This window comes from Caretta caretta, chromosome 2 (genome assembly GCF_965140235.1).
Source record: "Caretta caretta isolate rCarCar2 chromosome 2, rCarCar1.hap1, whole genome shotgun sequence".
Lineage (NCBI taxonomy): Eukaryota > Metazoa > Chordata > Testudines > Cheloniidae > Caretta > Caretta caretta.
Genome location: NC_134207.1, coordinates 79,907,208 through 79,930,434, shown reverse-complemented (window position 1 = coordinate 79,930,434; position 23,227 = coordinate 79,907,208). Strand labels below are relative to the sequence as shown.

The window sequence follows — 23,227 nt, the reverse complement described above, 5'->3', positions numbered from 1 at the left end:
TATGTTAATACAAAATGGCATTTTCCACACTGTGTGACGTTGCATGCCTTGTACGTGCAAGGTCATGCTGTGCGGCGGATGCCATTTTGCAGCGTGATCTTGCCCACACCGTACATGTGAGCAAAATGGCCTCCTCCGCACAGTTGGGATCACCGTGACCCTCTCGGCTGATGGTGCAACCCCACTTGGAGTTTCAACCCCTAGTTTGGGAATCAGTGGATTAGTGTGTGTGTGGAGGTGTTGCAGCAGGTGCAAAAAAAGGAGGCCCGTGTTTTAAAAATCTCTCCTAAGAGCACTGGAGTTTGTGAGGTCTATAGGAAAACAATGAAGTCACTGTTAAAGGATTTCTAACCTTTGCCACAACTTGATGATACACAAGGTAGTTGTTTTCATTTTCCACAATGTCTCTCAACTCGGGGTTTTGAAAATTGGCAGTTTTGGGGCTATTTCAAATATAAAGTACTGCTGCCTCTTTAGATTATGCACTACACCCATGAATTTGTAATTATGTACAGAGAGAGTACTGGATGGTATAAAGCTTGTGAATACCATTTTGAAACTGAGCCTACAGATATGCAAGTAGTTTCAAGAAGAAGTAGCCTACCCTGCCATATGATCAGTGAGGAAGGAGGTTCCAAAAAGGTCACTGGGGAATCAGCCAGCTCTATCTTGCCTCAAACTCTCACAGATGGAAAGAGTCTTAAAAGGCTCTGCTCTTATTTCTCCATTTGTCAGTTGTAAAACTATTGTATAGAATTCAGTGAAAAGGACAGCCTTTTTAGTGGTTGGCAGAGTGCAATTTAGTATTTAAAGAATTACAAAAAGGCACTTGATTGCCCTCCACTTTGGTCTCATCCATGATTTAAAAAAAAAATAACCCTTTCATATTAGACAGATGCATATATTTAGAGACTGAGACCAAGTTTTTGCCCAAGAATGGGGAGGATTCACGAGAGTGCTGCAATCTAAGAGCGAAAGAGTCCCGAAGCAGGGAATATTGCACCAGTGAAAGATTGTAAATTCACGTGGCATTCAGATACCACAGTGAATGGTGGTGAAACAACGGAATTTCGCAATAGAAGAGAACCACAACCATTGTGGAATATAGTAGTGTTCTCTCAGAATACAGAGGAAAGTAAATGCTTTTGGTCACAGTGGAAAAGTCTGGAATTTAGAAGATGCAATTTTGTATAGGCAATAGGAAACACACCAGGCACTGGCTGCAGGTAGATGAATCTATATAACTAGTATTAAAGTTATGCAATGATACTAAAATAACTGGACTCTGTGGGGTTACAAAACCCTTAACCAACCTCTGAGAGAATTTTATTTGATAAAACACAGAAACAACATAAAAATATGGTGCTTTTGGTAAAAGGAGCGTCCCCACTAAGGCAGTGAGGGGACTAACATCTTGGGGTTGCGGGTATCTCCAATGGGGAGCATGGTTATTGACGTTCTTGCTCACGCTTTTGCCTAAGATAGAGTCTGACTGACTAACGGTACCCGATGATTTCAGTGTTTCTCAAAACTCAATAAAAAGAGAAATCAAGAGGTATAATGGTACCTCATGACTCCTCGTATTTGATCAGCAGCTGAGGTCCCTAACGTTTTGGAAGAGGAACAAAGGAATTTGGATCATTTGGACTATATATACACAATACAAAAATATGTTTGACAGAGCAAATTTGAATACCCTTAGATAAAGTATAAGAGTTTTAAGTAGTATGATGGACGATCATATGGGGGAACTTTTTACAACTGGAGAGCTGGCTTGTTTCCATCAAATCAAGAGAAAGGATAGACTTCCTGAGGTGACTATAACCTTGCTATGGACTTTATTCAGTTCTGAGTCAAGAAATGGTCCATTTGGGACTCAAAACCAAGATCAAAGTTATCCCTTAGGACACTCAAAGGAGCTACAAGAAGATGACAGGATTTCAACCTGGTTACCTCAGAAACTGAGAACAAAAATGTAGGGACCAGTGCTGAAGCGTTTGTGACAGGAGTGAATACTCCATTGGAGCAGGATGGGCTGAGCGATTCAGAGGAGCCTCAGGTAACACTTCACAAGAACAACTTACACGCAGCAAGAGTCACTTGAAAGTGGTCCCCTCTTAGCAAGCTGAGAAGAAGAAAAAGGCTCCAAACAGATATGGTGGTGAACAAAGACTTGGGGGAAAATGATGACATGGGAAGTTCCGAGAACAAGAAAAGTATTGTGTAAATATGTAAGCTTCTTTTTGTTGCTTCGTTAATTTGATTTCCTTTTCCTGTTATGTTCCATAGTGGGTCATAAACTTATTGTTTCCAATTAAGAGTTTCAGTCCAAGATATTCTCAAGCGCTATGAAAGCTTAGTAAGGGCTGAAAAAATGTATATACAAAGACTCTCCAGAATGCTTCCACTGGGGGGCGGGGAGGGGACTGGTTAGGTCACTGAGGTATTGTACATTCTTCTTTACCTGGGTTCTAAACCTGATGTAGGTCACAGGTAAAAATTAGTTTGGTAGTTTTTTCCCAGTCTTCATTTATTTAAATTATGAAATGATCACATAATTTAGCACAATTAGAACTCTCTCCTCAGTAAAGGCCCAGGATTGTGACAGCAGGGGTCAGAATTAAGATGCGTTAGCAGCGGTATGTGGAGGGCTTGCATAGCACCTGCCTCCAACATATCAGACTGAAGCCACTGCTATTATATACACATAGAAACAAATTCTATAAGCCTGCTAAGAGTAGTGGCTCAGTCTTTTTGTACTAGGACAATATTTGCCAAAAATAATTGGCAATGGTCAGAAAACAATTATTACAACAAACCCAGTAAAAAAATATACACATTCCTCACATAGAAATTCTGCAGTCTAGTGTTAATGAGCCTAAACAAATCCCTATAATAGCTCTTGAAAGAGACTGACTGACCAAGAGTTCGTCACAGACGTAAGGTAAAAGACTGCTACTCTTTGGTATCTTATTAACTTCACTTACTTACAGTTTATTAAGGGTAAGTCTCTGACAATACTCTTTCTAAAAAAGCACAGGATGAAAACCACTGGCTTATGCAAGCTATATATAAATCAAGGGCTGCACTGAAGGGAAGGAGAATTGGTGGTACTCTTTTCTCAAGCCTCACCAGGCCTACACATGTCCTGACACCTTCCCTCGTCATGTCCCCAGTCAGTACTTCCCTTCTGTTCTCTACTCTCTTCTCATCCCCTCTGGTTATACCTCTCAGTCACTTGTCAGTGAAGCTGTCTTTCTGCCAGTCTTCCCTGGAATTCTAATTTTTCCAAAAACTCTGCTTACAAATTCAAAGGGGAACAGCCACCAGTGTACCAAACTGTGTTTTACAGAGGAACATTTTTGTTTCACATTTCTGTGGACAGACACCAAGTGGAAGGGACTTGAAATAGGATGCTGCGCCTTTCTTGTCTAGGTCACTTGTTCTAACCTGGCACAGGGGATGCGTTGTGGAAATGTTCTTACCATTCAAAAGCTTCCACGGGTCTGTATAAAATGAGCTAGTGGTTTCAATCAAGAGGGAGGAAAGATAGTTTGTGGTTAAGCCTGGGACTAAAGAGATCTGGGTTTAATTCACACCTTTGCCGCAGCTATAAAATGGGGATGATACCATCTACTTTGCAGCAGTGTTATATTAATTAGTACAGCACTCAGCTATAACAGTGGCAGTAAGGAGATAAGAATATAGGAACTGGGTAGCCATATCACAGAATCCTCCATTATAATATATATTAATTGGTATCTTTGTTGGCACTCCTCGGCAGAAGCACCAACATCAATGAATCAACATGTGAACTCTCCTCTCGATCAGAGCTGAGGCATCTAGTCTAAGTAAATTTGTTCTCTTGTTGCTTGGACTGTTCCTATTCTGTAAATGTAAGAGGACTTAAATGAATATTAAGTAACACCAAATTCACATTCAAAAAGATTTGGGGGTGGGGGATGGAGACACCTTTGCACAGATACAAGGGAAGGTAGTTTGAATTTTCTATAACTTTAGCATGGTAATTCAGATGCTGGAACCCCCACTGGTATTTGTTTCAGGTTCATGAGAAAAACAAAGCAGAGCAGCAATGAAATGGGCATGGGTATGAAGAGTAGATAGTGTTTGATATATTTATTTAAAACACTGATAAGGTTGCCCGATACTTTCCATGATAAGATCCTGTTTGCAGTTGCTTATAACTTCACCAGACTAACCATTTGGGCTGATATTTTCCATGCTAGGTGTGTGCCTCAGAGTGAATGTTGAATAATTTCAGCCAAAAATGTTCAGACACTTCTGAGAACAAGGCTAAAATACACTGTTTTGTCCATGTTAAACAATTCTGGCAATCTTGTGTTTGAAAAGCTCTAGCACCGCCATGCTTTGGAGCAGGGACTTGAAATTTGGCAAGGAGGTGCTCTTTGGGTCAGGGATGTGCATTTTGCTCTCTTTGTGAAAATCCACCCAAATTTGACCAAATTATAAGCCTCTGAAAAACTGCAGTTTGCATATGCTCAACTGAAACTTGCTAGAGTTTAACAGCTAAATTCCACAAAGATTCCATCCACTGTGGCATGCACCTTCCTGAGGCTGAGCAGGTGGTCACTAACTTTGTTTTCATTTTCTTGGTGCCCAACTTCAGACCCTGGGGTCTGATTTGCAGAAGTGCTGGGCACTCACAGCTGCGACTGAAGTCAATGGGAGCTGCACTTTGAATGCATAAAATGCTATATGATGATAAGCACTCTGAAAACTTAGATCCCAGGCATCACAAATTGGGCACCCAGAATCAGTGGATAATTTGGACCTCAATTTCTCTGTACTTCAGTTCCCCATTTTACAGAGGTGAAGATAAATTAATTAATGTTTGTGAAGCACTCAGTTTCCATAGTGACAAGCACCATAAAAAACCCCCCATGAGGAAATTAATAACTCTGTCTTCAGAGCAGGGTTTGAACAGAGTGCAGTAAATAAGGTATTGGAGCACACCTTAAACAATGAGTAGAAAACAAAATAATGAATAGCTGCTCATTAAGTGAGCACCATCCATTCTGTGCTTTGAATGAGGTAGGGATACTATGGAAACAATAGCATGTGACCATGTAATTAAAGGCTTTACCATAATGCATTTGCAAAAGCAGGCCAAATTAAGGTTGCCGGAGCAACCTTAACTCTGGCATTTCCTAAATGAGTGCTTGACTTTGCATCCTTAATTTCTTTTTAACATAGATTATGTGTGTGTAATAATATATATTTTCAAAATACAATGTAACTAAGTCTGTTACAAGTGGTTCAACACTATTTCTGTAACATTTCTGTAACATTACTCGGCCAGACTTTTCTGATATCAGGATGCTGCCAACTAATTGGAAGTGGTATTTCTGAGAATCGTCACAATTTTACAAAAAAAACAGCTATTTCAGTATCTGCAGTATTCTCCCTTGTATTTCTCTATGCTCATTATAGGAAATACAGATACTGGCTCACAGAAAACCTGATCCATTAATCCAATACAACCACCAGCTTTTGCATATGATCACTATATGTCAAATTATCATTGTGATTTTCACGTCACCAGCATATATCGCTATCCAGTAAACCACATCTGAATCAGTGCAAAAGAGACCCATCAGTTCTGTGTATGATTTTAGCTTGTTGCATTTTCATTTCAGACTCACTAGTAGGTCAATATATTTGACCAGTGTTGTTTATCAAACTTGCATTCTTTTCTCTATACAAGGCTAAAATCCATAAGCAGAGAAAAGTCGCCTAAGCAACATCAAATGAAATTTTGACACCAGATAAGAGGATGATTTGAGTTTCATTATGGAAAATACTATAGAGATGACTGTAGTGCTCTAGGCAAGCAAAAATATTTGTATGTCCACAATGCGGTAGTTGGCATACAGCGCACACCCCAATTATATGTATATAAAGACCTTAGATCTTAGGAAAGAATAAGTTTTTAGGTAATCTTGAGTCAGGAAGTTTAGTATGTTACACGTTAATCTTTTATTTAAGCTAAACAGATGAGATTAATATGTAATCTCTCTTTTTTCTGTTTAGATCATTTTACTTCCCTCTGTGCTTTAAGCTATGGAGGACTCCCATTTGTTGATAAGTGTATTTCTGGAAGTCATTTACTCTCAGGTACACTGTACTTAGGTTAAGAAATAACCTTTAAAATACTGGTCATATTAGGAAAAATAAAAACAAACAAACCTCAAAACAAAAATAAGTGCTATCTCTTTTTCTTGCATGTTCATAACTCAAAGCAGGCAGGTATTTTTGATCACATTTTACTTTACAAGCAACTAATTATTTTTCACAGACACACTTTAACCCATCTAGTATTTAACAAAAAAACCTGGATAATAATTCAGTACATAACATTTAATAACTGTATGAATATCGAATACATTTAAAAACAGCCTAATTTCCAAATATTAACATCTTAACAATACATCCAAACCCCAGATTTGGGCACTCAGATAAGCTCTTCTCTGTCTAAATTGACAATAAATGCACCTAAGTGATGTTCTGAATATCCACACATGGCATTTGGATGTCCTATTGGGCACCAGTGTTTAAAAACTGGGCCCATAATGTATAAAGTATGGTGAAACAGCCTAATTGTAGCCATGTGGGATTTGAATCAAGACCTAAATCATCTTCATCAGTCTTTCTAAGAGCATATTTTTGACTGTGAACATTAAGGCCAGAAAAAAGCAAAAGTATACAAAATGGGGGGAGGGGAGAAGCTCTTTTGAGAAGAGAGGCACATAATGCAATGCAGCAGCTCTATGAATACAGTGATATTTTCCACATTAGTTGAGGATGTGGTAGGTTTCACAGGGAACTTTTGTTGGTAAAGAGACCATTCCATTCTTATCTGCAGGTAAACCCACTTATCCATCTGCAGAAACAAGACATTCTGTTCTTTTAGAAATAGCACTAAGAGGATCAAATGAAAACTAGGTTCAAATGAAGAATACTGATATAAATTCAGCAATGACAAATTCCACTTCCCCCAAATTGCCTTGAAAGAGAGAGTAAATTCTCTAGAGGTCTCAATGCATATACATTTTCTCTCAATCACACTTTGTGTTTCAGTAAAGTTAGATGACTTTATCTTTAAATAAAAAAATGTAAAAAAAGATAAATAAGATTGTATAGGAACCCAGGCTGGCGAGGAGCCTAAACACATCTCTGGCTATATGCAGTCTTACACCAAGAAATTCATACTAACACTTAATATTTACCCATACACAGTGCTACACATCTTTAACGTGCTGTACAAACATGAGCTAGATAAATCACAACCCCTCTTTGAGGCAGAAATATTATTAGATAGAATTCAGAGTAACAGCCGTGTTAGTCCGTATTCGCAAAAAGAAAGGAGTACTTGTGGCACCTTAGAGACTAACCAATTTATTTGAGCATAAGCTTCCGTGAGCTACAGCTCACTTCATCGGATGCTCACGAAAGCTTATGCTCAAATAAATTGGTTAGTCTCTAAGGTGCCACAAGTACTCCTTTTCTTATTAGATAGAATGGTTAGTTATGATTAAGCCACAGGACTAGGCCATTTTCATTGCACAATGAAGAGAATACCATATCCATATTACACATTGTTTTCTTCAATGAGGGACTGTTCTAAACTCAGAATGGATAGGATAGTTATACAGCCAAGTCATATCACTTGCCGCTTTGACCAGTCTGGAAGCAAGAGGATGATACATGCAGGGGTATTAGAATTCCATCTACAGGTTTGGTCTCTTTCCAGGGCAGAACTAGCCTACCTTGCCAGGTATTGTGTACATTCAAGTCCAGTGGAGAAAATGGTATACAAGGAAACAAAAGAATGGTTACTTTGATTTAGAGGACTAACAGTACTGGCTCTGATGTAGTGCTGAGTTCTGTCTCAGGCATATCCTCAAGCCCCTACTTTTTGGGGAATTAAGTAAGTAGCAATGAAGAATGGGGACTCAAAGCTGGGATGTCAGCTACATAACCACAGAAATAATAGTGCAGTACCAAAACCACAGTAGCTTCATTTCCATATGGGAGGATATGGATTCATTTTTTTCTAAATGGGTTTCAAACAAAGGTAGAGAAAAAGAAAAGAACTAGGAAGATCAGAGCAGTGAGTTTGGAGATGCAAGAAATCTGGACTAAATTGGAAAGGGTCAATCCCACAAAATATTGTATGTAATGAACTTATAATAGTTCATAGAAAAACTTCATATTTACCGTGATAGTCTAACTCTGCAAACACTCTGAGAGTGAAGGATGGGACATGCAGGACTAGATGCCCAAGGACTGACTTGAACACAAATTTCAGCAGGCAGGCTGTAAAATATTTCTTGCACAGGGTTGTTATTACTGCTACTAAAAGTAGGTCTTAAGTGCAAGGCATATTCTGTCTCCTTTCCTTTTCCACAGTGGTACTTAACACACATCTTGGCTTCTTGGGCTGTACACAGACACCAGGATATAAGTTAGGTTGCCAAGGTAGTATAGAGTAGGGTACACAAAAGCAGAAAGCAAAATATTTATGGGTGACTCACTGCTGTGGAAGGATCTTGGAAGTGGCAATGCTAAAAAAATAAAACAAATATGGACAAAAAGAGGTGGCTGAGAAAGCCAGCAGTTGGCTGAAGATCAAGTGGAAGAAGAGTCAGTGAAGGTGGCAAACTGTAAATAAATATTTTGTCCGGAGGAGGATGGAGCCTTGATTTTACATTTATACATATTTCACCAAAATTTGCTTAAAAACTAGAGAGCGCTAATGACCTTGTAGAAAATATAGAAATCCATGAGTGGGTTGATTGCAATGGACTTCTCAGTGTCTAAGAGTGGTTAGCATTTGGACCTAGCTGTCCAAAATTTGTCTTTGTTAAGTCAGAATTTAACCAAGCAGGGGCTCACTGAAGGAGGAAGCAGCTTTGTAGCTTTTTGACCCTATTCCCCATTCTTGTCTGCTCTTCAATCATCCTTCCCCTGTTATGGAAACCCCGGCCACCGCCCCATTTCACGCACTTGTCCTCCTGGATTCTAATTTAATTTAGTCACACATTAACATTCCACAGAACCAGTTCTTCCTCACTAAAAGTTCTGGGCCAGATCCTCAGCCAGTTTAAATTACTACTGCTGCATTGATTTAAAGAGAACTGCACCAATTTACGTAAGCTGACGATCTGGCCATGCATGTGAAATCTTTTACATTGTACTGAAAACAAACAGAATCTTTCTGCAAGTGTCATGCCATCAGAATCCATCCCATTTTAACCTTTTTTAAATCAAAGTGACACTTCTTTGAATCAAACCACATTCATGCTTTCTACACTTTTTCAAAGAGGTTTAAAAATAAGATTGTAAATTAAAAATGAATCTTCTCCAGTTTATTCTTGGAAATCTTCCAAGGGAATTAATATAGACCAGGGCACCAGCAGTTCCATTAGTGGCGGAACTACCATTAAGTGGACACATACTTGGTTAGAAAACCACAAACAAAGAGTAACTATTAACGGAATGACAGGTTTCAGAGGAACAGCCGTGTTAGTCTGTATTCGCAAAAAGAAAAGGAGTACTTGTGGCACCTTAGAGACTAACCAATTTATTTGAGCATGAGCTTTCGTGAGCTACAGCTCACTTCATCAGATGTTTACCGTGGAAAAGGCAGCAGACTTTATATACACACAGAGAATATGAAACAGGAGAGTGGGGTGGGAGGAGGTATTGTTTCATATTCTCTGTGTGTATATAAAGTCTGCTGCAGTTTCCACGGTAAACATCTGATGAAGTGAGCTGTAGCTCACGAAAGCTCATGCTCAAATAAATTGGTTAGTCTCTAAGGTGCCACAAGTACTCCTTTTCTATTAACGGAATGATGTCAGACTGGAAGGAGGTCTCAAGTGGGGTTCCACAGGGATCTGTTCTGGGTTCATTGTTATTTAACTGTTTTATTAATGACCTGGATGTAGGAATAGGGAGTATATTGATCAAATGGGCAGATAACACACAGCTACTTCGAACACTTTGGAGGATAGAGCTAAAATTCAAAGGGATCTTGATAAATTAGAGAACTGGGCTATAGACTACAAAATGAAATTAAACAAAGACAAATGGAAGGTGCAACATTTAGGGAAGAAAAACCAATTGCACAAATACAGAATGGGGTAGTTAGCTGGCTTGGCAGCAGCAATGCTGAGAAGGATCTGGGACTTGTGGCTCACAACCTCAACATGAGTCAGCATTGCGATGCTGTTGCAAAAAAAAAAAAAAAAAAAAAAAAGGCAAATGCAATTTTGGGTTGCACTAACAGAGGCACAGCATGCAAGTCATGGGAGGTGACAATACCGCTCTTCTCAGCACTGGTTAGGCCTCAGCTGGAGTAGTGTCCAGTTATAATCACCAATGTGTAGAAAGGATGTAGAGAAACTGGAAAGGATCCAATGGTGAGCAACAAAGATGATCAAGGAAATTGAATGCAAGCCATATGAGCAAAGGCTGAAGGAACTAGGTGTGTTCAGTTTGGAAAAGAGGAGACTAAGGGTGGACATGATAGCGGTCTTCATATACTTGAAAGGCTGCCATAAAAAAGATGCAGAAAAGTTGCTCTCTCTTTCCACAGAAGGCAAGACAAGAGGCAATGGGTTCAAACTACAGCATAGCAGATTTAGATTAAATCTCAGGAAAAAAAAACTTCCTAACTGTACGAACAGTAGGATAATGGAACAAACCGCCTAGGGAAGAGGTAGAAACTCCTTCACATGGAGGTTTTCAAAAAGAGTCTGGATCGCCATCTGTCTTGCATGGTTTAGACACACCAAATCCTACACCTTGGCCAGGAGGATAGCCTAGATGACCCTTCTAACTCTGTGGTTCTATGATTGTATTTAAAATGGAAATACAGCTTTAGCTCAAAACCACAACATTATTTCAATATGAACTATACATATGAAGGCAATGCATTTCTACTGTAAAATTAAATGTTCCAAAGTCAATTGGAGACAGATAGGGCAGTTAAACAATTCCAGTTAGGGGAGACAGTACTATGTTATTACATTGTATCATGCATGCAATGGCAAACAAGGAGCAGGCATAGGTGCAACAGCTAAGGCACCTAAAGCATCCTTGATCATTATAGCAAATATGAGTTATATCACTACATTACACTTATAAGTAAAAGGAAACATCCTACACTGAACCTACTTTGTAATATGGAACATACAGTAGCCTAGTCAAACAGAGTTTACCCCTTTCTTGATTGAGGTTTACTTTAGGTTAATTTTTTAAAACCATACACCACTGAAAATATATCAAGAGTTAGGTCTCTAGTCAGCTATCTAATGCAGCCCTCTGTCAATGTAACAAATTATGTTTTAAAATAAAACTGCGTCATTCTTGCTCAACGTAGAGTTCTGGAAGTTTCTGATGAATACTTTTATGGTTATCTAGAAAATTGGAAGGTTCTTGATAGCTACATAAATTCTGAGGACACAGTCTAAGTTTATCATCCACAGGAAACAGCTATTAATGAGTTAACAGGGAGCATACTCAAATTAATGTCATACCAAAAAGGGCATTCCATACCCTGGCATGCTGATTGGCTGCTACACACTCCTTTGCTCCAACTGACTGTTGCTGTCAGGTTTTTTCTTCCCTATACCTCCATCAAATGTGGCCACCACAGCTGCTGATTCATTTTCTATTCAGTAATATCCTCTTAATGGACCCCATAAAAAGCTGAGTCATACTTAGCAGAATCCCTTTTAAAATTAATATCTGGGGTTACACTGGGTGTCTGGGCATGGAGTGTAGGTAGAATTGAGGTATCCATGGTTAATTTTAGGACTGCAGCCAGAGTACACAGATTTGAATGATTACTTTATAACATTTTTTAAAAAGTGCAATGATTATGCAAATGTTTTTCTGTATTCAGTTTATTAGCCACTACATATATGTTAGACATAGTTTACACCACATTAATGTGTATTATGCACACATTACTAATGTAATATACATTGTATACATAAGTGTTGGCCAAGTTATGCTAACTGAATATATTATGCTCTTCCCACATTTCTGTTCACACTTGCAAAGCTGAAGTCAGCTTTGGCATTAGCTAATAGAGAACTTATCAAAGGCAAGATATATTCATTCTATGTCCTACTACAGGTTTCGAATGTAGCATCCAAAAGAGAGATAAGAAAAGTACAGAACAAAACAACAAATTAAGGAACTGTTATGAACTGGTGGGTTCAATTTTAGTGACATATTGAGAGTTCTGTAACTATTTAAATGCATATTTTCAAAGCACACCATCTGTGTGAAGTGAACATGCTATGGGATAAGAATTGCTTTCCTGAAGAAGGGTGGATATGTATGTCTCCTTTTTGTACTGTACTGTTTTTTATTTAGACAATATGTCTGCTTAAGTTCAGTTATTTGATCTTTTGAACATTTTTAAGAATGAACCGTGAGTGTAGTCAAACTTCTGGCTATACCTTTCAGTCAATAAGTCAGAGTACAGGGATTTACATACTTTGCGGTTATTTAGGAAAAACAATATAATTAAGCAAAATAAATCCTTTCATCATCCAGAAAAAATGTACTGCTTAGAATATGTATATAGCTGGGCAAGAAATGGTTTCTCCATCCTGTAAATATTTTCAAAAGTTTGAAATTTTCCCCCTGTCTTGAATTGGCACAAAATTTCAAAATCTTAAAAAAATTTTGCACCAAAACAACTGATTTTTTTTTCATCTCAGGTCAACCAAAACATTTTGTTTGAATAATTTCGAAAAATGCTGTTTTGATTTCAACCTTTTAAAAACTAGTCTAATTGGTTTAAATTTAAAAAAAACCCAAAGAGACAATTTGAACCAGAAAAAATAATTTTTCATTTAAAAAATGTGCAAACTTTTTTTGGATAATTTCAAAACTATTTTCTTCACATATTGGGGGGAGAGGGGGGAGGGGAGGAAAGGAGCTGGGAAATTCATCAAACCTAAACCTGTTTTGCGAACAGTTTCAGTTTAGATGAATCAGCTTTTTTTGAAGGAAAATGATTTGTTGAAAAATTCCCAACCAGCTCTAAACAAGCAACTACAGCTTTCCTGGCCTTTCATTGGCTGAAACAATTCCACTTCAGTATAATTTTCAAACACATGCAAGTTGCCATACTCTGAATTGCTATTAATGACCTTCATTTATGTACCCATTCCTTCTGACACAGAAATAGTAAATATAATATTAAAATGTTATCTTTGCAAACAGTATTTTTCCCTAATTGATGCAGTAATAAAAAGTAGAATCAAAACCTAGTTTACTTTATAGCTCAGCCACTGGACTCCGAGTATGACAATGTCACAAGCAATGTCACAGTTTAGCAAAGCAGTTGTCAAAATTTACAGTTGTAATTAAAAAAAAACAACCCAAAACTTCACATTGCAATGCACTGTTTATCATTTGCACATGGTGCAGTAATTCAACAGCATAAATGTTTCATACCAACTTTTAGAAAGTTGTGCTGTCAAATAGGTGCAATTATCATTTATACAAAGTCAACAGTTGGGCATTCTCAAACCTGGTCCTAGTAGACAAATTGCCTGCTGGCTTTATCCATGTCACAGAGCATGATGACAAACTGGCACACATAATTGCTTAAGATACAGGCCATGGCCTCAGACAGAAGGAAGTGTTTCAATACTAAACTCAAGTGCATAGGCAGATCTGCAGGGCGGGATAGGGGGACCTCATACCATCAGCCTGCCTTATGCCTAACTTTAGCCTCTCCTATGAGTTTCTCACTTTCAAAGTTGCTAAAATTCTCCAAGAATACATAAAAAAATGTAGAGTAACAAAAAAGTGTGTAAAAATGGCAAAATACCTGATTAATTATCTGCTGTTGTAATTTTTCTCCAGACACTGAAAGAAAAAGAAACAGAAATAATTAGCTGTAATATATTTTAGTGAATAAAATGATCTCATATGTAACAATAAAAATGAGGCTGTCAAGGAAAACAGAACACACAATATGATAACGAACGGTGTACACAAGGCTAAAAAAGGATCTTTAAAAAAGAAATCCAGCCAAAGTGATAACACTAATAGAATGGAGCAAATGTCTGTAACATTTAAACTAGAGATTGAGAGCACTAAGGGGGAATTTGATGGAAAGCCAACCAAAACCATCAAAACTAATAATATGAAACAAAGCATAAAGAGATCAGAAACATTAGACCACCAAGACATAATGAGGCAAATAAAGAAAGAAGGAAATTGCAGAGCAGCTAAGTAATTCAGTTTAATTGATCTTCACCACACAGGAAGATGGGGAAAACACCTATTCTAAACTAACATCTGGAGTCAATCAAGGTGACTGGCTTTGTTAGTCACTCCGAGTATCAAAAAATTATTTAAATGTGGTGATGAAACTATGGAACCTAGATTGCAGTAATATACCAGGATCATAGTTATCAGAATTTGGTGGGAAGTAAAAAAAATTAGGTAGCTAACCTGTTAATAACAACATTCAATTTAACCTTAAAAGCATAAGAGGAATGGGAGATGGCCACTTTTGTACCCATCTTTGTAAGAAAGACTTCCAGGCAATTTGGCAAAAAGAAAAAAGCTTGGTTCCAGTTCAGCAAACTCAGATAAGCCTTGCTTGGAAGAGTATTTTTTTCCCCTTAAAAATCTGGAAAGCCCCAGTTAAGTCAATGATACATTCTCATCTTAGCAACCACACTGAATTTTGGTGATCTGATTTCAAAGGTAGATGTTTTATTGTAAAGGAAGACATCCATTGTGTGGGTGAATGGGACAACAAGGTGCTTCCATACAAGTTAAAAAGACAATTATCATCTCATTTGGAAAGGAGAAGAAGAAAAGATGTAGTGAAGAGGTCATAAAATGAATGGTATAGACAGAAAGCCAGTCATTCTACACTATTAATTACATTAAGACATTACAAAAAAATTAGACATTTAAAATGAAGACAAATTTAAATGGTTAAACAGCAAATATACTTTATGAATCATCTTAATTAACTGGTGGGATTCACTGCTGCAGGATACTATGGCGCAGAGATCAGTAATATTTAGATAAAGTTTAGCCACATACATGAATAAGACTGACATCTACAGTTACACTAGCAAAATTAACATTCAGAGTGTGTGTGTGTGTGTGTGTGTGTGTGTGTGAGACAGAGACACACACAGCAAAAGTTACTCCCCAGCCACAGCCATGAAGAAATTCCATCTCATAATAACTTGACACAAATTGGTTAGTTGAATTATGGTTTTATTTACTTATTTTGACCTTCCTCTGAACCTTCCCTATAGTGTATTTTTGGAGACAAGATACCAGCCTGGATAGAGGTTTCTTTATTTCATTGTGGGAGTTTCTATGCTTCTATCAAAAATCACATATCTTTGTAGAATCAAACCTAGTCTCAACCTTCAGGTAAGAGACAGTAAATTTATCTTGCAAAGTGCTACCATACAGTAACAGTCAAAAGTGTGGCTCGATTAATTACACTCTCTCTGCTAGGAGGTACTCCACATCCTTTGTGGATGACCAAGAATTTCACCCTCATCTACATCTAGCTCTACATATATTAGCCATGGTTTTCTAGACCAATAATGATGGAACTCCCTTTGCAGCTTGTCAGTATCACTCTTTAATTGGCCCAGGGGATTTCTGCTGAGTGACATTAAGCACTCCCTCCTCCAGGAATAGTTATGTAAATAGTGTCCCTTTTCATAAGAATTTCTTTGTACTGACATATAGAGTGTACAAAATATAGATTTTTTTAAGACTGGGTAACAGTATTATGAATTTTTAAATGTAACACAAGGTATTATTAATAAGAAAAATGATCTTCTCTATTGAGCCTCATCCTAAGGAGAAAAACTGAAAACAACATACTACTTTAGGCTGTACCATAGAATGAATCTTATGATAATTATTTCCTGCATGTTGGTATAGTATTTTTGTTTGGTAGATGTAAATGGTATTTTTTAGCTCCGAGAGGAAAAAAGGAAACATCATTTAGGGGAGACTTACGGTAAGTCATTCCCAGGTTTATTGAGATCATCTTTGTGAGAAATGGAATTAAATCTTGGGGCTAATTTTTTTAACCTAGTAAGGTTTTTGGTAATAGAGGATTAAGGAGTATGTGTTTTAACATTCCTTAATGATATACAAGTTGCTAGGAAAATACGTTTGAAATCTCTGGTTGGATCAACACTATTTTGCTCTGAGGTTTGTGGACTTTGAATACTGATGCTTTCCTGTTTTCTAGTATATTTGTTTTTAGGCTATTTTGATTCACTTTAAAGGAATTTTAATAGCTTTCTGTTGACAGCATGGACAGCTGGTCTTGAGAATTAACAAAAATTCACTTGCTGACTGAGGAAGGAAGTGACATCAATGAGTTTCTAAAGTCAGCCCAGAGGGAAAAGTGAGTTTTGTGCAAGTAACCTTTCATTTCATTGTACTTAAAGTGATGCTTCAAGATGCAAATTGCATTGTCAATCAAAACCTATGGTATCTACCTCAAACAAGCCTAAAGATGAAGTGAAAGTTTGAAAATACATCTGTGACAATTTAATAGACACAGTTAAGGAAAATTAAAAGCAGAAACTGGGTACCATCCTTTCTTTAGTGGTTTAAACACAATGCTATCACTACAATGATAGGTTTCAGAGGTTTCAGAGTAGCAGCCGTGTTAGTCTGTATTCACAAAAAGAAAAGGAGTACTTGTGGCACCTTAGAGACTAACAAATTTATTTGAGCATAAGCTTTCATGAGCATCCGATGAAGTGAGCTGTAGCTCACGAAAGCTTATGCTCAAATAAATTGGTTAGTCTCTAAAATGTCACAAGTACTCCTTTTCTTTTTATCACTACAATGGCAGTCACTTAAGCATCCTTATGAACTGCCAGCAAAGATGATGTGGGCTAAACAGGGCAAACATTGACTGTCCACTTTGGGAGAAAAGGGGTCAAACTCAAGGTCACAAGCAAACTGAATATTGCATTCTCTGTTTATTCACTAGTTGATATTGGACCTCATTAGAAAACTACCAAATAGATTTGGCATCAGCAGCCATCTCAGAAGAGGCAAAGATCAGTATTAGCAGAGATGTTGTGAATTAGGATTAAAGCACACTGGCACAGCCATATCAAGCATCTTGCAAAGTGCTTCCATGTATTATATTTGGTTCCAATCAATGCTAACCTCCTTTCACTTTAACAAGCATTATAAACAATAAGAACTTTCTGAGTTGGAAAAAAAGAGAGATTTCTAACTTTTTATGCTTACAACACTAATTTTATGACTGAATCCCAGTCCCAAAGAGCACAATCGGAGTTCTCTTTATCGAGACCAGAATTTGGCCCTTGATTTCCATGCTCCTAAAACACATACAGACATCCATCCATCCACCCTTAACTCCACACAGTGTAGTCTTTTTGTGGACACTAACAGTAGGAATGAATGTTTTAATTCTACGGCCCATTTGAAGACGCTGGTGTTTTGATGCTATGTCATGGCAGCTGTTCTCATGGCTGACTTTGGTAACCATTTTGCCCAGCTCAGCAATTTAAAAAATGGAAGATATGAGACATGAGCTCCAAACTCAAAGCACCGGAGGCAATGGATGATCAAAATTTCCAATACCCAACCTTTAATTCCAGTCCTGCAGCTAATTCAAGAATACAGTAGAGCCAACCACCACCTGTGATAGTCCTGTGGTTGTCATGGTGTCCATGAAATCCTAAGTTGATTCAGAAGTCTTATCCGTCATATATGTATATTAAAGTCACCAAGTTCTATAAGCCTTGGTTTCTCCAATACCATTGAGATGAGATACAAACTTCCACAAGAAGCAGCAGGATGATTGACACATCAGATTAATCCCATCCTAATTCCACTTGGAAGTTGGATACATGTATTCATTACAGTTAAGAGGGGAACCTCCTACATTTCAGGTTAGGTGACCCATCTCCGTGCTGATTCTCCCACAAATTGATGTTGTACCAGACATCCACTTATCTGCTCCTGAACTGCTCTGGCAGTGTCATCCAACCATCTTTTGGTAATACAGACTAATCAGAAGGCCTCATCACTGATCAAATATGTATGATCGAGACTTTATTGAATCACAACTTACATTTACCAGTATGAACCAAGACCAGGATTCTTGCCAGCCTGCTGACACTTAATTGCACAGACATTTAGTTCTAGGCAAGTGAGGGTGCAAATCCACCCCCCATTAGCCTGTCACATATTAACTGTTTCTGTGCACCCAGCTGACGTGCATTAGCAGCTCATTAGAGCACTTTGATCCAGTCCTCTTTGAATTGGGACTAGCTCAAAATGCTCTATCAAACTGTTAATGCAGGTCATCAGAACGCACATGGGTAGTTAGTCTGTGGCAGACTAGTGTGTGGTAGATTCTCACCCCATCTTGCCACAAACTACTTGTTTGTGTAGACAACCCCTAAAAATCCTTAGTATCACTGAATTGGAGAACTGCATCTATTCTGTCCTTATATTCACTGGATTGTCTTTTAAATAATTTTAAAGCCATTTTTCTTCTGCCACAAAAAAGGTAAGACAATATTTCCAGCTGTTTTAGAAGAGTCTGTGACAAGCAGCCTTCCTATATGAGCCTCAGGTTACTTAACCTAAAACAACATATGCAGAGCCCATGCTTTTCAGAGTTCTCAGTGTTTTCAGTCACATGTAAGTGTTTCCAAGGTAGTTTATTTATCAATAAAATAAAAATTGACATTTACTTGAATGAAGGATATAAAGACTGAAATGTATTACAATGTGACAGATATTGGATACAAGGCCATGCAGTAGTTGTTGCTCTCATGATGTACTGTAACATTTATTCTTCAAACATCTTTACATACACAACATATGCAGAGAACAGCACGTAAGTATTTACACTACATCACCCCTCCTCCATACAAGAGAAAGCGATATTTGTGGAGGTTTGCAGATTAATCTGGCATAATTCCTTCAGATTTTTAACTACCTGTGGCGCACATATGATTAAGATCACTGGCTACAGAAGTTTCAGAAAGGAAATATTTCTTCTGGTGACGAGTACTCAAAATAGCTTGCTGCTGTTTCTTGTGTTCAAACAGCCAGGTACATTATGACTTCTGACAGCCTTTTTCCTCCCTTTGCATTCAGGAACAGTGAAATGTTTCATTCCAAAGAGCAAAAGACCACTACTTTATTTAATCAGGCTCCCCCCATCCCGTGAAATTTCTGATATGGTATGCTCCATGAATCTCTATGGAGAGATCCCCGCTGCAGCCTCTGGTCCTAGAGCCTCACCTACCGAGTCTGTGCCATGCTCAGCCCCAACGTCCAGCCTGGAATGCCCAGGTGCAGTGCCACTCCCCAACCCTGAGAAGGGCTGTTGAACAGGGGACCCCATAATTCAGGGGTCAGCCACCTGCTGTTCACCCCCTGCCAGCACAGGTTTGATCCCACCAGGCCTCCATCATGATGGGAGAGCCACGGGGCTAAACTTGAGGGAGTGGCATTGTGACATAGTGTTCAGGGGTTGCAGCTCTGGGTTTGTCCTTTCATGAAAGGGGGTGGGCAAATGAGGAAGAGAGTTCATTACTGAGGGTTCAGTATATTGCTTTCTCTCATGACCTGGCACAAAAAAAGCAATCTAAAATATTCTAGGATAAAGCTGAATGCTCCCCTAAAAATTCATCATATTGCTGTCGATGTATCAATAGCTCTTATCAAACATCTTTCAGTTGCAATGACATTTTTCTCCTTTTTGTTCCATCAGTTTTAAACATTACAAACTGCTTATTTACAACATTGCTTTAAAAATGTCCTTTAACATATTTCTGAACCTCTGTCTAATTATGCAACTGACTATGATTGCCAGGGCCCACAATGCATTAAATTACATCTTTACGGTATTGCATAATCCTTCTCAGCTGTCACGAGGCCAACTCACAAGTTACCCTGGCAATGTTAAACATAAAAAGAACCCCAAGTTGATATTGATTGAACCAAATGAAGGAAAGTTGGCCATCTCAAAGTGTTTGAATTCTCACAGCATTCCAAGGTCTGTCTGGCTAATTTTTGGTGATTATTTTTGATATGAAAACAGACCTTTAATTGTCAGCCTCTAATAAGGATGCAGAACTGTTCCCTGGGAGGTTCAAAGGACCCGGGGAACCTAAACATTTACGAAAGCTCAAGTAGCCAAATGTCTTCGGCTGATCCACGTGCACATTTAGTTTTCATCTAATGAAGTAATTACAAATAAAACAAAAAGGAGCAAAATAAGTTGTTCTTCTGGGTTTCACAAAGACGCTCTAGTATTAATAGGATTTTTTTAGTGCCTTGTTCATGAATTCTTTTGAGCATTAGAAGAGGAAAACTGAAGATTCCATTCTAAAAAAAAATGGAATCTGGATCTGGGTGAAATTTTGAATGGACTCATACTCTGCAATTCCATTAAAACCAAGGAAAATACACAGGATATAAGGCAGTGCAGAATTTGGCCTTTACCATGCCTGCAGCAGTATCAAATGTTTACAAGAGATGTAAAATTTTCTATGAACAAGTATTTCTACTATTTCCATTTGTAGTATAGGGTGTTCATTTTTTATTGGAAAGCTACATCTGTATTTCTTTGTTTCATCATCATAGTTCCTTTAATAACTACACATTCAGACATCAGAATACTACATACAACAGTTTTAACATCACTGCAATATTAATGTGACATTTTCCAGCAGAATTCTGTGTGCATTTCCCATGTTTATTACGTTGTAGGTCTGCATCCAACAGATCACAAGAGTAGTTTGCTTAATTCTGTTTATGTCCAAATCACCATAGAAAATCTACTTTTGCTTTTTCTGGATACCCCATGACTTTTCCAAATTTCTCTGCCCTTTGAAAGGTCTAATGGGGCAAGTCATGGTACTTTTCCTGGGTTCCTAGTAATCTGCAGTTAAGTACGCAAGGATCATGGCTTAACATATGGATGCATTTTCACAAACATTTTCACAGTGTGGACCTCATCATAATGCAATGACTGTCTTACAGACATGAAACTTCACATTCAAACTAACAAGGGCTACCTCTCCTCCCATTTGAGATGACACAGACTATCTCGTCTCCCATTTCTGATTACACAACATCCGTATGGCAACAACTGTTGATTACATGGAAATTACATATTATGTAAAAATGTCCTCCAGACTATGATCTGAGTTTAATTTCAATACTGATCTCTTCATCTCTAACTAAATAGATAAACTGAAAGCACAGTACTTACTCATCCCACACAGAAATAAATCCATGAACATGCACAGTTATCTCATCAACGCATTGTGCTGCTACCTTAGGCCACTTAGGGTCCATCTACACAACCCATAGCAATGAGCTTCCTAGCCTGGTTTATCAGACATGGGCTGGCGGGGCTCGGGCTAGTACTCTAAAAATAGTTGCGTGGACAGTGCTCTGAAGTTGCAGCTTGGGCTCTGAAAACCACCCCCCTTCCTAGGCCTCAGAGCCTGAGTTGCAATGGCTACCCAGCTATTTTTAGTGTGGGGGAGGCTGACTGCTGTGGGCTGTGTAGACTTGTCACCACACCACCATTTCTGCTTTGGTTTTGATTCCTGCCCAACTTCTGCCCACATTGAACACACATGGCTTCACCAACCAAAGTGGAGCAGCTGCAGTGACATTAGAAACACTGGGGGAGCCATATGCAGCCCATGGTCTGCAATCTGACATCTTCTGGGGTAGGTAAACCACTGTTCTTACACTTCTAGGAAAAAGAACTGAAATCCAGCTCTAAAACATGCAAACCCCAAATAATCTCAATTAGATTAGACCATTTCTAAGACAAAGAAACCTATGATCACTGAGGCAAGGGGGGAACAAGTGACTCTCAGTTCTGGGCTCCCCAAGAAAGTGTCACAACATGGCACTGTAACTTGCAACTAAGGAAAGCCCAGGGAGGCTTCCTTTTGAGTCATCTGTTAGAACAACTGCAGAGTACACACCAGGCCACAAGGGTTTTCTCGTTTGAATCTCTGAAGCAGAAGCATACCTGATGTGTGCACAGCAAGTCCAGCTACAGATGGGGGAAATCCAGCTTCTTGGCAGCAATTACAAAGTATAGTCCCAAAGCAGAGTCTCCATGGGAAGCCTAGTCTATAGCTAATACACGTCAAAATAAAATGTGTTGAATTGCCAATGAAACAGGAGGCCAAAAGCTCTTTCAATTTACCATGACTACATAAGGGTTCTCTACTGACTTAATACTGGTGTGTTCCTTTATTTGGGGCCACCCTAACTCATGCTGGGTAGTACTTTAGCTACAAGCACCCCTGTGTGACTGAGGGGCTCTTGGTGCCAACTGGCAGAGGGCACAGGGGTGCCTAAGGCTTACAGGGGTTCCCTGGGTTTGATATCTATATACTACCTCACAAAAGGGAGTCATATAAGAGCTCTACTGAAAGCCTGTCTCATGTGGTTGCCATAATCATTCAAAAATGCATGTACTGCGAATTGTGGCTTGTCACCAGAAGGTGATCAAAAAAGTTCCTTTCCGGCAGAAGATATTTATCTATCTGCCTGGCTACATGTAAACTGAGTATTGTATGGTTTACAATGGATGCCCATTTACAGTCTGAGCTGGATGCTAATGAATGAATTGTGAAATCTTCCAGAGAGGGAATTTAAAGAAAGATAAACCACCAGGAGGGAGTCCTGTTTGCAAGTGAAGACAATGGATTTTTGGACTTCAACTGTAAGAGACAAATATGCTCTTTGACTCCTTCACCTAGGAAGCAAACTGACAATGTGTTTGCTTCATTAAAAAAAAAAAAGGATCACAGCCAAGTCTGGCTGAAACACACTGGAAAGACTTTGAGGTGAGCTAAACTTGATTTGAAATGGCCGTGCCTTATTAGGTAAGAGTAGGCTCTAGACCCAGTGGTTCTCAAAGCCGGTCTTCCGCTTGTTCAGGGAAAGCCCTGGCAGGCCAGACCGGTTTGTTTACCTGCCGTGTCCACAGGTTGGGCCAATTGCGGCTCCCACTGGCCTGCAGAGACCTGGAAGGCAGTGCTTGTGTTGCCAGAGGCTGGTGGACTTAGGGCACTGACCCATAGCAGACATACACAAGGCTTGCTTGCACTAA

At 38.7% G+C, this 23,227-nt stretch overlaps 1 protein-coding gene across 2 annotated transcripts in view; it reads right to left on the bottom strand.

Moving 5' to 3' along the window:
* The window catches only part of CHST9 (carbohydrate sulfotransferase 9), a 119,269-nt gene that overhangs the window by 2,286 nt on the left and 93,756 nt on the right, over nt 1-23,227 (bottom strand). For both annotated transcript variants that reach the window (XM_048840514.2, XM_048840513.2), the window contains exon 3: nt 13,904-13,941. In XM_048840514.2, the coding sequence (XP_048696471.1) occupies nt 13,904-13,941 (38 nt within the window). The remainder of the gene's footprint in view (nt 1-13,903; nt 13,942-23,227) is intronic.